Consider the following 14,906-nt stretch of genomic DNA (forward strand, 5'->3'; position numbering starts at 1 on the left):
GCCTCCCGCAGTTTGGTCAAACTCATGTTTTCCAGATGAATAAATATGCTCTGTTAGCAGCAAAGCATTTTAGTCTAGGATTCGACCACCAATATCTGTGACTGACTAAATGGTGCACTCTGCGGTTACCTGGAACTACGTAACTAAATAAGACTCCCCTTTCTATTCTGTTGTTTTCATTTCAATAGCCTCTGCCATTACATTAGCAGTTCCTTCGGAAAGGCAAATGACAAAGAATTTAAAGTCTTTTCAAAAACATTTGCACTTTTAAATTTATTGTTTACAAGGCATTGCATAGTATAAAAGTGAAAATACACATGATTCAATTTAGGGCAAATGTGAACAAAGTTTCACACTACAATATACAGACAGCATAAAACCTGAGATCATATTTAATTATATAGGGTAAATAGCCTGAGAAAAATTTATTTAAAAAGTGACACTTGAAAGACACCAAAATCTATTTCATTTGTTACCTTGATGAAACAGAAAGACTATCAGTCATAAATCAAAGGTCAAATTTACGCTTTCTCCTGACCGAACGTCTACCAGATGTGTTTGTTTGACTGTGTTGTCATACGAAGAGGCAGAGACTGTGTAGGTGCCAGGAGAAACTTCAATGTAGATATCCTGAATATAAAATATACATGTCAAGATTTTTCAAATCAAAACCCCATTCATGTTCTTATGCTAAATAGCTCCAACTACTAAAATAAATGTTTAACTATTTGGACAAAAAATCTCTCATCAAATTTCTTAACCACAGCATATGAACGCAAAGATGCAAAACTCAACTTGTCCTAGAAGACAACTGACAAGACCAAGAACGCTGGTGGTGAGAGAGGAAGAGAGTGGCAGCTCTGAGATGCTTAGACAACATTTGGCACCCTTGCCCTTGTGGTAACACAAAGGGATGCTATCCCCTTGGCTGACTGGTGAAGTGGGTTGCTCAATGAAGTGTTGTCACTTTAGGTGAGAGCTATGGGTGAGGCTGAATGTGAAAGACACCTCTGGATGAGAGCCAGGGGTATCTGGAGAGCAGCTGTCCAGGTGAGAGCATGACTGGTGGTTGGAGGGAGAGGCTCCCAAGAGTAAGTCAGGTGAATTGTATGGTTGGGTGGGGTATTTGGTGTCTGGATAACTGTAAGGACATCCTCCTCTTGTAAGATGTGCTGCTGGTGGTGTGAGATTTATATTTTTACATACTGCATAACCAGAGGGTGACTTATTGATTGGTTGTGTTTGGAAGTTTCCAAGGCACTTTGTGGACAAAATTGCCCACCTTCAAGACTTAGGACACCACAGTAACATGTCTGAGTGATGTGCCTGACATACCATCTAGTCAGCTTTTGTGGATCAGCTTGAGCTTGAGAATGTGGGCTAAAGTAAAGTTCAGCTGGCCAAGTGCCCCCTTGACCTTTGTCCATCATTGCTTCCTTTGAGATAGCCAGGGGTGTGTGTGTGTGTGTAGAGGTGAGTCCAGGATGTGATAAATATAGGGCTACCATGCCCTAAACAATTTTGGTCCAGACAGAAAACCTTCTCCCATAAAGACCTGCATGGTTACTATGATCTAATAAAGTCTTCCTGGTTGTGCCACAGCCTGCTGAGGTCCATCCTGCAGCAAAAAGGGGGAGGGCCTTTTCTGTTATGGTGCCCACCCTTTGGAACAGGATCCTTCCTACTGTACTTGGGTTTCCAGAACCTGCAAAAAATACATATGTTCTCCCAGACCTTTGCAGCTCATTAATACCAGATTGCTGTGTTTGTCCCATAAGACTCCTGTGGCTATTGCTCTAAACGACTAAACAACCACCACCTTTTTTTAAATGTAGGACAATATAAAGAAGTTTTAAATAAATATAATTATAAAATGCAATTACTGTAGCTAACAAAGAATTTTGATTATGTTCAGGAGCATGTCGGCTGATGGAGCTGGGAGGGGAAGTCACCATGGAGTGTGTTTGTGGTTTCCTCTATGTAAAAACCAATAGCATTTATTTCATTCCAGAAGCACTATGCATTCTAATTCATCGAGCAATTGAATGCCTGTGCACCCTACACAGATAAAAACAAAACCCACAAAAGCCTTAAAATGTTAAGTGAACTTATACTTGCTTTTATTTTATGTTCAGCATTCTCTGCTGGAATTAAAGCAGCTGTATCTGTATCAGGACAACCAGGTTCTTCCACTATTGGGACATTTTTACTTTCCTAGAGAGAGCAGATATAGTTTATGGAATCTCAAGCTGGATGTGACCAAGTTCAGCCTATCCACCAGCCTCAAGCAAACAGACCTAATCCAAATCAGCACAAAGCAAGTACCAAGAAGGTGCCTGTAGCAGCTTTAGAGGCATATCTGGGGGGGGGGGAGGCAGGGGGGCAGACTGGGAGCCACACCGCGGGGGGCGGCACTTACTGCGGGGCCTGCAGAGTGCCTGAGCCACGCGTCTCTCCTGGGAAGGATAATTCTGGAAGCATAGGATAATACAGTAGGAAGATGTCTACAGGAGGAGATGTCCAAAATAACAAAATGCCCCTTAAGGCAATCTTGGAAAATTCTTCCAAATAAATTGCAAATTTATGTGTCATTTAGAAGATTAGCAGAGGCTTGGTTGAAGCGGTATCAAGAGACTCCTTTGAGTAAGCTGACCCTTGGACAACATATATTTGCTTAAAATAGGGATGGCTAACCTGTGGCCCTCCAGGTGTAATTTGGGGGTTGGGGGCCCCATTCCTAGCTTAAAAGGTTTAGCCATTCCTAGCTTAAAAGGAGAATTATGTTCAGTACACTCACCTCATTTTCAAATGCCTTTAGCAAGTTTGCAGATGACTCCCTGCTGTGGTATCTGAATATATGTGCAACTTCATACTCTTTGAACTGAAATGGTGGTACGCAACAGTAATAGTTCTGGAATAGAGTTGAAGGAGAAAATATTAATTACTAAACCAAGAAGTGTGTGTGGTGCTAAAATAATGAAATGTCTTGATGTGGGCCTGCCCCATGAAGATGTGAGCAACAATTTCCTCGTCTCTGCTGCCACCAGAAGGACAAATGTGAAAGGACTTTGTCAGACAAATGCCTGTGTTTGGTACTGTAAATCAGGGGTTAGGAACCTGTGGCCTTCCAGATGTTGCTGGACTACAACTGCCACCATCCTTGACTATTGGCCATGCTGGCTAGGACTGATGGGAGTTGGAGTCCAAAAACATCCAAAGGGTCACAGCTTTCCCATCTCTGCTATAAATAAGATGACCAACTCCTCCTCCCGCATTCTGCTCCATGTGGTTGGATCCCTTTCCTGACAATGGGAAATTGGGATGTCTCTTGATTCATATTTGGCCCATGCTAATCGCTGCCCTCAGAGCAAGCGCTTGGAAGTGTTGGGGTAATTAAATCAGTGTAGAAATTGGTACTGCAAAGTCAGAAGAAGCCCGCATCCCCAAGAAATGTCAAAATGAAAGCCCTGCCAATAACCCCACAAATGTTACTAGCCTGCAAAGAAACTTAACAGTTTCTCCATGGAGGCAGGAAATCCCAGAAATGCAGGCTTCAGCTCTCAGCAGGATAGAAAGAAAAAGCTTGCCTCTTCTGTCAAGCTGGCCAGTGCGGGGGCAGATTGCTCCATTCCTCTTCCGCTAGCCCACTGTGGTCCCATGCCGACTAGGGAGAAAGTGTCTTTCCTCTTTCTACAGCTATCACAGTAGCTATACAGGCTATCAAAGGAGGAACAGGCTGATCTTGCATGGACTTTCTAGCTGCAAGAGCCTTGTTAAATACAAGGCTGAAATACAATATGCCTGAATGTTGGCTCTTTCGTGTTAGACATGCTAAATGATTTATGGGAGGGGGAAAATCCTGAACATTTCCACCCTGTCAAAGGGATCTCTGAGGAAGCTGACAAAGATACTCATGGAACAGAATCCAGACTTGCTTGATGGCGATTTGGTGTTCCTTCAGCCCACTGAGTTTTGATAATTCAACACAGTATAAACTGGTATTTCCTAAAATGCAGTTGCAATATAGCCTTAATATGGTTTGCTGGTAGAACTCATGCTTTGCACGCACAAGGTGTCAGATTCAATATCCGGGCCTGGAGAGACCCCTGCCTAAATCCCTGGAAAGCCACTGCCAGTGGGTGAAGACAGTACTGAGCTACATTGACCAATGGTATGTAAGGCAGCTTCCTATGTCCCTAATAGTTGTCACTCAAGCTTCTGTACTTGACTCCCAGCACAGCAGTCATTGCTTCCATCTCAAGAACCATTTACCTCGCATTCTGCTGAGATGTGGCCCATGTGTTCAGCAACAGAAGCAAAAGCAGCAGCAAGACATGCATCTTCATCCTCGCCTTCCTGTTTCCATGAAATAAAATGTCCTGTCACTATGAAAACAATGGGAAATATACAGCCCAAAAAGGCAACACAGTGGTTGTGTCTGCATGTCATTTTTTATACTGAAATCTCCATAATAAATTATAGTTTACTGTGATAGGAACAAGTCATAGCAAGCCTCAGGCTTGAGTTCCCCCCTCCATTATCCTCCACCACTGTAGAAGGAAAACTTTCGCTTTGGTTTTCATTAACTACAGTTTAGTGCTCTATATATGCTGTTGGATCTACTTGCGAGTCTATTCACACATACACATGAGCCTGTATCTTACACATATATTCACAGAGGCACAGCATTGGAGATCTTTAATCTAGAGAAAATTGCCCACCACAATGGTGACAATTTAGAAATACTGCCTTGCTTACTTGGAAAAATGATCGAGAACCAACAAATATTGTCAAAATGAATATGAAATGTTTTCTTTTCACGAAATGGTTGGCAGTGAGTTAAATGATTTTGCAGCTTGGAAGTATCAATACAATAGAGAAATGTAGAATAGCAAGATGGCTAGTTGTTAAAAAAAGTTACAGGCTACCAAAAGCTGCCTGATCTATAAATTTATACAGTGGTACCTCAGGTTACACACGCTTCAGGTTACAGACTCTGCTAACCCAGAAATAGTGCTTCAGGTTAAGAACTTTGCTTCAGGATGAGAACAGAAATCGTGCTCCGGCAGCGCGGTGGCAGCAGGAGGCCCCATTAGCTAAAGTGGTGCTTCAGGTTAAAAACAGTTTCAGGTTAAGAATGGAGCTCCGGAACGAATTAAGTACTTAACCCGAGGTACCACTTTATTGGTATTACTAAGTTAGGTGAAGATGGGAGGAGAAGAATTCGCCTTGCATGGATCAGGTACTAAAAAACCAGCTGAGTTGCAGTGGAATCCTAAACCCTCAAAGGGAAAAGGTGAAATGCAAAAGACTGGGTGTTGGTTAATGCAAGTATTAGCAGACGGCAAGATTAAGGAAATGAGAAAACTAGGGATTGGAAAGAGAAGACACTAATAATCACTTCTCATGAGGAAGGGAGAGTGAACAGAAGTGATTTCTAAAGTTTCACCATGACTTGTGGTGGCATGGCTGTAACTGAACCCAAGGTTCTTTGTAGTGTAATCAATTCATTTGGGTGGTGAGCCCTTTATAAGCAGAATATGAAAACTTGCATGTTTTCCTCTGTCCTCTGAAAGGACACTGTTGGCTCAGGATGTGATGGGGTGACTGAAGGCAGGCAAGCCTTCCTAGGGAGTGCTGATTCCAACCTTAGCTTCCTTAGATTCTAGTTAATAAAGTTTCAAAAACAGAAAAAGGCATTCCTTACATGATATGTAGCATTGGCTGTTGCTTTCCACGATGCTCCTGACTAATCCAAAGAAAATAAACACAGATGAGAGGCAGGTAAACGGGGAGAAAAGGCAAGGGAAAGGTCAAACTATGGCCCCTGAAGGCATCCAAGTATTACAGCAGGCATGAAACACAGGGTTTGTGGACATATTTTGGATCTGTAAGATGTCCAGTTATAGGAAACAGGTTTTCTGGCATTAGCTCTAACACAATGGGCAATTGCTTTAATAACAGTTCTGGACAGAAGGAACATTTTGTTGTTTAGTCGTGTCCGACTCTTTGTGACCCCATGTAAGGAACATTAGATGCTAGTTAACAGAATCACTACTAAACATATCAATATGTTTCCCTAAATGTTGGTCATGAGAGGTCTCTGGCTAATCAGAACTCACATGGAGTATCCCTCATGAGGGAAGACAGTGGCACTTTCCCAGGAAATGCATATTTAGACTTAATCCAATTACTGGTGGGAGATGATGGAAAATCCCTCAGGGCCAAAAAGGAGCATATGCTTACATTAGATATAGCAAGAAACTAGTTAGGCTTGCAGCTATGTCATCATCAAAATGACTGTTCCTTCCTATGCACAGCTGCTACTATAGGAAGATCTCCTGTTTAAACCAATGCTTCTGTCTCTGTTACTTTGCAATGGCAACACGCTCATTGCTCAGAGCAAAACCAAAATAGACACAGGGTTCCAGGGCATATGCTGAGTTTCAACTGATCTGAGCTAAACCTTAAACTGTGGTTATTTTAACTATATTTTCTTGAAACAAACAGGCTTCATAGGGTCTGAAGCCACATAAGGCATGTGTCTGCTCAGTGCCTGGATGGGTGACTACTTGGAAAACACATGAATGCTTTGGGTTCCATGGATCATAGAATCATAGAGTTGGAAGAGACCACAAGGGCCATCAAGTCCAACCCCCTGCCAAGCAGGAAACACCATCAGAGCACTCCTGACATATGGTTGTCAAGCCTCTGCTTAAAGACCTCCAAAGAAGGAGACTCCACCACACTCCTTGGCAGCAAATTCCACTGTCGAACAGCTCTTACTGTCAGGAAGTTCTTCCTAATGTTTAGGTGGAATCTTCTTTCTTGTAGTTTCCATGAAGAGACGAAGAGAGGCAGGATATATGTCTACGAAAACAAACTGTGGTTTGAAGTTTCAGACAAACCAGTTAAGCTTAACCACAGGTTGTCAGGGTTCTGATAACATGATGAACCACAGTTGCTCATGGACAGTAGCAAAAGATTCTGAACTACTCCTTGCAGCTCTTTATCCAATATCTGAGGATTATTATAAGCTATTATCAAGTGCTTCCTGCAGCTATCCAATCAAAGAAACAGGATATTGAGAGTTGTGGCAGAATTCTATTCCCTTACCCTAAGAGTTATGGAAGAATTCTGTTCTTTTGCTCACCCACCCTGCCTTGACTTCATGCACATCAAGGGTTTTGATGAGACACTACAAATCCTCTAAAGGGGTAGCATGACATTTTTACATTTTAGTTTTACGGAGAGATTTTCATTTCAGTTCCATTTCTGGTATTGAAAAAAATCTTCTTAGTTTCTGAAGTAAAGAGAACATTTGAGTGGTTTCTTTTGGATTATTGCTGCTTCAGAAAAGATTTCAGTCTTGTACAGTTTGCTGTGGACTGAGTATGTGTCATTTTAACAAATGAAACAACAACAACTGCTTGCCTCCCATTTGGTTTTACCTGACATTCAGAGTCCCACGTTTAACAAATGGCAGGCAAAAATAACTTGCTTGATGATTCAAGAAAGAAAATGTGGGCAAAAAGGTAACAGGTAAAGGAAAACACAGATGGCACATGAAATAATATTTTACATACCTACATGCAGGGCAAACCTTTGAGAAAAGGCAGTATCTACAGTGACAATTATATTTAGCAATCTTTGTAATGAGCCAAGTAGCACCCCCTGTTCAGTTAGTTATACAAGCAATCTTGAAAGATACACAACAGAAGCAGACAAGGCCTTATCATCTGGAACCAGAATAGCCAGCTGTTGCTGGACTCCAACTCCATCAGCCCCTGGCAGCAAGGCCAATGGTTGGGAATAATGGGAACAATGGGAACCCCAAAGAATCATTAGATGACACCAGAGTCGGACCAGCTATTAGGCAGGGTGAGGTTGCTGCCTCAGGTGGCAAAGCCCCCCAAGCAAGCCCATCAGCGCCAATTTCAGGCAAGATCACATCCACTTTGGGCGAGACCTCACCCAAAATCTTGCAGAGCATGCAAGAGCTCACTCAAAATCAGCACGATCTTGCCTGAAATGGGCTATAATGGCTGTGGTGCTTCTTTGCCAGCAGATGGAACAGGGTGTGCAGTAGCAGTTATGGCGTCATCGTCAGTGGCAAGGTGGCACTTCCCATTTTGCCTCAAGTGGCAAAATTGGATGCACCGCCCCTGAGTAACTTTGTCTAATCTCTTTGTTGGTGCATCTAGAGTGAAACCGAGCTCTTAACCATAGTGGGCCAGAAGTACGCAGATGACATTCAGCTCTGTTTAGGTATTATTACAACTTACTCACAATGGAACAGCAGCTTCTCGGTAGCATTAAAAGGTTCAGGTATGGAAGCAGCTGCCTTTGGTTACAGCACTTACCTGAAAAGCCCTCCTTTCAAATGTAGCAGGCAATGGCCAATTCAACTTCCGTGTTCTTGCCCGCTCCAGAACTTCCTGGGCCAGTGTTGCTGTGCGCTGCATGCGATAGCGGTTCAAGCTTATTTCTTGGGACTCCATTTCTTGTGTCCTGACTTTAAAAAAATATATATAGCCCAATGAATTTGTTCAGGCAGTCACAAACACGCTAACCAAAAAGACAGAGGGAGGAGATCAATAACTACATTTCCTAGCCATCTCCCCAAAGATTCAGGTTCTTTTTTCATTACCCAAAAGCTGCCCTGCCCATTTACTGAAGCCCACAACCCTGCAGCCCCTCTGCGTTGGGAGGGGGGACATAGGCTGGCATTTTAATGCCAAGAAGATCATCTGGAGGCTTCAAAATGCTTCCATGCATGAGGAGCCCCACTCCCACACCAAATACCCATCTGAAAGCAGCTGCTCATGCTGCTTACCATTCCCACTCACCTCTCCTTTGCCTGTTAAGCAAGCCGGCAGCAGTGATGAGGAGGAGGAGGGGAGCTAGTGGCAATGACCTGGTTCAGATGCAATGCTAAGTGCTGGTTTAGCATTATATGAAGGAGTCTTGGGCAAGCATGGTCTCCCTTCCTCTGCCCTCCCCTGGTGCAGCTGTGGGATGATTTCTGTTTTTAATTCACCATTGTTTACTGTTACATCCAGTGCCTAAACTGTAGCTAGCTTTAACTATACTTTAGGAAAAGAAGACTTCACAAGCCAACATAATTAAGACAAACAACACTTTGTCTGGGTTCAGACAGAACATTACGATCTTGCCCTCACAACCATGCCCAAGGAAGATCGGGGAGAGCTGTTACGTCCAAGGCTTGTTCACATAACATTAAGCCATGGTGTTTTGCCTTGTGCAATGCAATCAGTGGCATTATGTCACCACACTATGTGTGGCCCTGCAAGCCAATGAGGGGAAGGAGGAGAAGAGAAGGTAACACATATCACACAAATGATATCATGCTATACAGGGCAAGTAGAGGTGACTATATCTTAGCTTAATAAGTCAATATATAAGTAAACCTCTTGCCTCCCCCCACTTGCCCCCTTCATAGGATGAGCATTCAGACTGGGAAACTATACCGTTCAATTTCAAAACAAGCCTGGGCATTAAATAAGTTGATTTAATATCCTGGATTGTTTCAACGCTAGGACTTACAGGGTGCTTCCAGAAGGGGGCTAAATACTGCAGAAGAGATATTGGCAACAGGTTCGTTTTTCTTTTTTAGAAAAACTTATCAGATTTTTACCAGAAATGGTACATTTAGGTTCAATTGGGGAGGGGTAAGAATACAAACCGGCCTTTTGATGACATCACCACCTGGATGCTGCAAGAAAAAGAAAAAAAGCGCTTCCGTGCACAAACAGCACCACTCCCACCCAAAGCACATCTCTGGAAGCACCTAGTTTCCCTATTTGGACCAAAAAAAGAGGGCACGTGTGGCTTTTGGATTTGATTACTCACCCTACAAAAGAAAAAGGAATAGTCTCGTTCTTATCTCAGCTTATTAAGCGAAGGCATGATAAATAATCCAAAGCGGGCAACATTACATACAGTGGCGCACCCTGCAAAGCGCGAGCACAAATAAAGCAATGCTCGTGCTTCCCTCTTGTGCCGCGGGAAGAGGAGCGACTTTATTTGCTTGGGCGCTCTTTCTACTTATAGACCGCTCCGTGACCCAAAAGACCTCGAAGCGGCTTAAGCGATTAACACCCTCCGCCAGCTACGGCTCTCATCACCCCCAGCTGGGTTGGCGGGAGTTGGTTGTCCAGCACACGCGGAGGGCACCAGGTTGGGGGAAGGCGCGGTTCACCAGACCCTCCCGAGGGAAGCCTTCCTCTCCCGCGCGCGCGCTCCGCTGAGAAGGCGCACATGCTCCCTCTACCGGCAGGCTGGGGGAACTCACCGTCAGCCGTACTTCCTGGGGGAACTCAGCAATGCGCGGCGATAACTGAGCCGATCCTCCAGCGCGAAGCCCCCGCTTCCCTTTTAAAGCGTCAGCGGCCAAAGGAGCAGCCGGTGACGTCACCGAACAGCCAGCCGTTCTCCTTTTCTACGAGCTTCTAACGGCGGCGAGCGGGTGTCCCTGTTTAGCGGGCGGCGCCGCGTCACAAAGGGCGTGCGTGACGACCCGCCTTCTACCTCCCGGAGGGTGACCTCCGTAAAGCGGCGGTTCTGCTGCCGCTGGCTCGGTGGAACCCGGCGGGACTTGCTTCTGAGTAAACACGCGTGGGGCGGCGGTCGTGTGCACGCGCCATTCAGAAGCGTGTCACGAGTCAGCGAAAAGGCTGGAAAAGAGCCTTTGCACGCGTACCGGGGAGCAAGCCCCGTTGGCTTTCACTGGACTTGCTTCTGAGTAAACGTGCAAATAGCTCTGCTGCCTTGAGCCCAATGGGCACCGAGAAAGGATCCACTTGTTACATTCTATATGTGGCAGTGCTTCCTGGGTGTGCTGCAGAGCAACTGGTTTCTGTTTAGGTCACATCCACACCACGGACGCTTGAGAACTGTAGGATGCTGGGATTTGTAGCTCTGTTACAAGTCTACAGTTCCCAGGGTTATTTGCAAGAAGACATGACTTTTTATGGGATATGAATGTGCTTTAGGTGTAGGGTGTGGGTGTCACCTTGCATCACAATCCTAGGCATGTTTACTCCAAAATTCCACCCTTGTCGAATGGAGCTGATTTCAGTGCCATTCTACTCTGGAGTGTCCAGGTGGAATTTACTTCTGACTACGGTACATCTGGGTTAAGACTGGGATGTTAATATCTGCACTAAAAATCCTCAAGATAAATGCTGAACACAGAATAGCCTTCTTTCAAACAGGCTCACTACAAAGTATGGTTGCCACCTTTTGTAAGCTCCCGTTACTCTGTCCCAGCTTCTGCCAACCTAACAGTTCAAAAGCACACCAGTGTAAGTAGATAAATAGGTACTGCTGCGGCGGGAAAGTAAACAGTGTTTCCGTGCACTCTGGCTTCTGTCACAGTGTTCCATTGCTCCAGAAGCGGTTTAGTCATGTTGGCCACAAGACCGGGAAAGCTGTCTGTGGACAAATGCCGGCTCCCTCGGTCTGAAGCGAGATGAGTGCTGCACCCCATAGATGCCTTTGACTGGACTTAACCATCCTGGGGTCCTTTACCTTTAACTTTTACCTAGTGTTTTGATCTATGCCATTTAAAAACTTTTTCAAGTTGCTACCTATGAAATCTGTTAAGGAGAATGGAGAATGCCAGAACTATCTTTTTTACTTTATTATTCTGGCCAGTTGGCAACCCTAATTCTGAGCCATTTTCCTGGGATTCCTGGTATATTCTAAAGGTCTATATATAAAGTATTTGGTGCAGACTAGTTCCAGTTGCTGGTTGTTATTCTGCTGCCTGCCTGGGGCTTTCAGGTTCCGGCCAGCCTAAACATTGGCACCACCCCTGACCAAGAAGCTCCATGGTGGGCTGTGTGAATCCAGAACTAGCTCCACAGAAAAAAAGAGTGGCTGGAGGGACAGGGTTGAATCCAGCTCTTTGCACACCCACACTTGTGGGATATTTGGTTTTAATTTTATTTATATTGGCAAAAGCTTCTGCTGTGGCTTTTACTGGTGAAACTGTGTGCCAGAAATTTAAGAGAGGTGTGGGTAACTATTACATTATTGGGGTGCAGGCCTTTGGGCGGAATCTGATTAAATGGTCCAAAGTCTTTATGGAGCTACTGTGTTTGCTGTCTGCAACAATTTTAAGACACTGTAGTTGTCTTGTTCAGGGTTTTATTAATGTTAACTGTTATTTGTTTGTTTGTTCACCATTTTATAATCCACCCTGGGATCTCTACCTGATGAAGGGTAGTTTAGAAATTCAAATACATACATACATACATACATACATACATACATACATACTCAATTTTTGTTTTTACATTTCCAGTTTACCTAAACTGAGCCCTCAGTACAGCTTACAAATATATTGGGTGTTGGAGTTCTGCAGATGTTTTCAAATATGACTATATTTACCAGAACAGTACCTGCAAAATCTTTGGGTTTTGTATGACATCAGAGTTCTAAGCTAAAAAGCTTTGTTCTTCCAAGTACAATTTTCTTCAGCCAGACAACAGTTTCTTTTGACTTTTAAGAACATTTCTGCCCCATTGTGCAAGGATTTGCATCCATGCACAGCTATCCATGCTGTCAGCAATTTTGTTGTTGGGCCATTTGGAAACTGCTGACTATGTAATGCAATGCACTGAGGAACATCTTTGCCTGGAATTGCCTTTTATGAGGAGCAGATGAACTCTTATTATGTGCTGCAGAAGGCTGTGACCTTCTGCATACAAGGCTGCTTTTTGGATTATGAAGGATTGTCAGCAGAGTATTACTATTCAGAGCAATCACTTCCTCTAACAGCAAACTTAGGTGGTTAACTGGCAATCAATTTGGCAGTGAAATGAGGACACCCAAACATAATGTAGTTTAAAGTTAATTCAATGTACACTGAAATCACATGGCTTCCCCTGAATAATTATGGGAACTGCAGTTCCCCGTTACAGAGCTACAGTCCCCAACATGCTTAACAAGCTACAGTTCTCAGGATTATATGGGGAAGAATGTGCTTTAAATAGATCTGAATTGGCTGTTAGGAGCTTCAGAGTTTACAGAATGTTGATAGCTGTTGACCTGGGGTTGGGACCTAAAGAAAAGTCAGGCAGACTGCAAGTCTGCTAATAAGACTGTGACTGAGAGTACTTTTAAGATACAAAATGTTCATGTTCATCTGAACACAAAACCAGAAAAGAAAAAAGGGGGAATGGAAGGCTAAGGAAGAAAAGGAATTCATCTATTCAAACCCCTGACAGCTTAGAGTATGTATTCTGAACAGGTGGGATTTAATAGTTGCAAGAAAGATGAAATTTCAGTAAGTGTAGTTTTCATACTATTTTTAAAGGTGCAGGAGCCCTGACTTCTCTTTGAGCTGGCTACCTAATTCTCCATTGTTAAGGAGTGGAGATGGTTACAATAAGGCAAGAGACCTTCATCTTCTGAGGTAATTTTTTTGCATCTCTATAGGCTATGTATGTGTTGTTGTGACCTACATAACACACTAAGCCAATATAAGTTGTACCATATTGTCCTAAGCTCATCGGATTTTGGTCCTAACATAAAATTTATTCTTAGTTTATGAAATGAGAAAGCAGAACCATTAGTACATTAAACAGTCATTAACCTATTTCCTTGTAGAGGTCATTAACTGAAGGTTTGAGGGGAAGATAAAAAAATTCTGAGACATCTCACATGCCATGCTTCTGGGGCTTTTAATTTTAACTTTTTACTTATGTGAAAAATGCCGCTTTGAAAAACAGTGGCCAGATCAAGAAACTTTGGGGAATTATTGTTAAAATAACACAGAACATGCTAACTGTGTATGAAAATGAAAAAATGGGTCCGTAGGTTGACATTTTCATGGAATTACCCATTACAGCAATGAAGCTTGGATGCTGCTAGAGCATGGATAACTGTGGCTGCATCATTCATTTTTGGGGAGGGGATGCAGCCAGCACACCAAAGTTGGGAAAAGGGGCCACTTGGGCATTCAACAGCAATGGTGGATTGAGGAGCAATCCTGACTGTGAGTGAAACCATGGATATTGGAACCACATCCACTACAAGCTGAATAGAACCTCCACAGTCATTCTACCCAGTACTTTTTTCTGGGGATACACATACCCCTAAATATTTTGTGAATCTTTGTACTTTTATCCATTTACTGTATTTATTTTCCCCAATTTTCTTGAGTCAAAGTGAGAGTATCCCTAAACATTTTTTGGGTGGAAAAGCACTGGTTCCACCTACTTATATTATCTCCATCTTATTTTAATTCGGCTTCAGTTCACTAGCCCTCAAATCAACTGTCCCATTATTGACTGTAAGCACCTCTTTGGTGCATCTGCTGTATCACCTGGATTAAATGGAAATAAAAAAATAGTTGGATGTCAATTGCATAGTGACAAACCTCCACAGCAACAATTGTTCCTATAATATCCAGAGAAATTTTATGGGTCACTCCACAATCAAGACCTCTCTCCTGGTCAGATCATTGCCCAAATTACAGGCAATGTTGCCATTCCCTCTGACTCAATTTTGCACCTATTCAACTTCATTAACTACAAACCCCAAAATTTGGGTCCCATTCCTTGCATTTACTCCTGCCTGCTTGCCCCTTCTCAGGTTTCCCTGCGCAGTTCTGCTATACATTCTGAGGTTTCCATATCTTCTGATTTTTTATTCCTCCAGCTTGATCTCTGAAGATGCCAGGTTTAACCCTCTAACGCATGTGAATCAATTCCTCTATTATTATTCTCTAATCCTTTTCTATGCCAAGATGAAACCTTTGGGTGAATTAGATAGAAACTTCTCTCTTCTCTTGGGAGCAATTTTAAATTACTCCTGGGGGGAAAAATAGGGGAAATAATAATGATAGCAATAATAAACATCATTGTTACTATTAC

General features: G+C 43.3%; 1 protein-coding gene across 4 annotated transcripts; it reads right to left on the reverse strand.

Moving 5' to 3' along the window:
• Nucleotides 1–254: 254 nt before the first annotated feature.
• AKIP1 (A-kinase interacting protein 1) lies at nucleotides 255–14,337 on the reverse strand. 4 transcript variants are annotated; one of them, XM_053391729.1, is made up of 7 exons: nucleotides 14,251–14,337; nucleotides 8,364–8,515; nucleotides 5,708–5,749; nucleotides 4,273–4,356; nucleotides 2,798–2,911; nucleotides 2,119–2,214; nucleotides 255–630 (listed from the first exon to the last, which is right to left on the reverse strand). In XM_053391729.1, the coding sequence occupies exons 2-7, from the start codon at nucleotides 8,499–8,501 to the stop codon at nucleotides 502–504; spliced, it is 603 nt and encodes a 200-aa protein (XP_053247704.1). In that variant the 5' UTR covers nucleotides 8,502–8,515; nucleotides 14,251–14,337; the 3' UTR covers nucleotides 255–501. The 4 variants fall into 4 exon arrangements, with proteins under 4 accessions (XP_053247704.1, XP_053247698.1, XP_053247690.1 ...); XM_053391723.1 differs by lacking the exon at nucleotides 14,251–14,337 and adding an exon at nucleotides 10,316–10,532; XM_053391715.1 differs by lacking the exon at nucleotides 14,251–14,337 and adding an exon at nucleotides 9,874–10,275.
• Nucleotides 14,338–14,906: the final 569 nt, after the last annotated feature.

This window comes from Podarcis raffonei, chromosome 1, assembly GCF_027172205.1.
Source record: "Podarcis raffonei isolate rPodRaf1 chromosome 1, rPodRaf1.pri, whole genome shotgun sequence".
NCBI classification, from domain to species: Eukaryota; Metazoa; Chordata; class Lepidosauria; order Squamata; family Lacertidae; genus Podarcis; species Podarcis raffonei.

What these genes read in the sequence shown, in the direction of transcription:
- AKIP1 (XM_053391729.1), bottom strand. Translation starts at nt 8,501, where the DNA reads ATGGAGTCCCAAGAAATAAGCTTGAACCGCTATCGCATGCAGCGCACA. An exon ending in TTGAAAGGAGGGCTTTTCAG is followed by an intron (nt 5,750 to 8,363) that starts GTAAGTGCTGTA and finishes TCTTTGGATTAG; the next exon opens with TCAGGAGCATCGTGGAAAGC. An exon ending in CAGCCAATGCTACATATCAT is followed by an intron (nt 4,357 to 5,707) that starts GTAAGGAATGCC and finishes TCATGGAAACAG; the next exon opens with GAAGGCGAGGATGAAGATGC.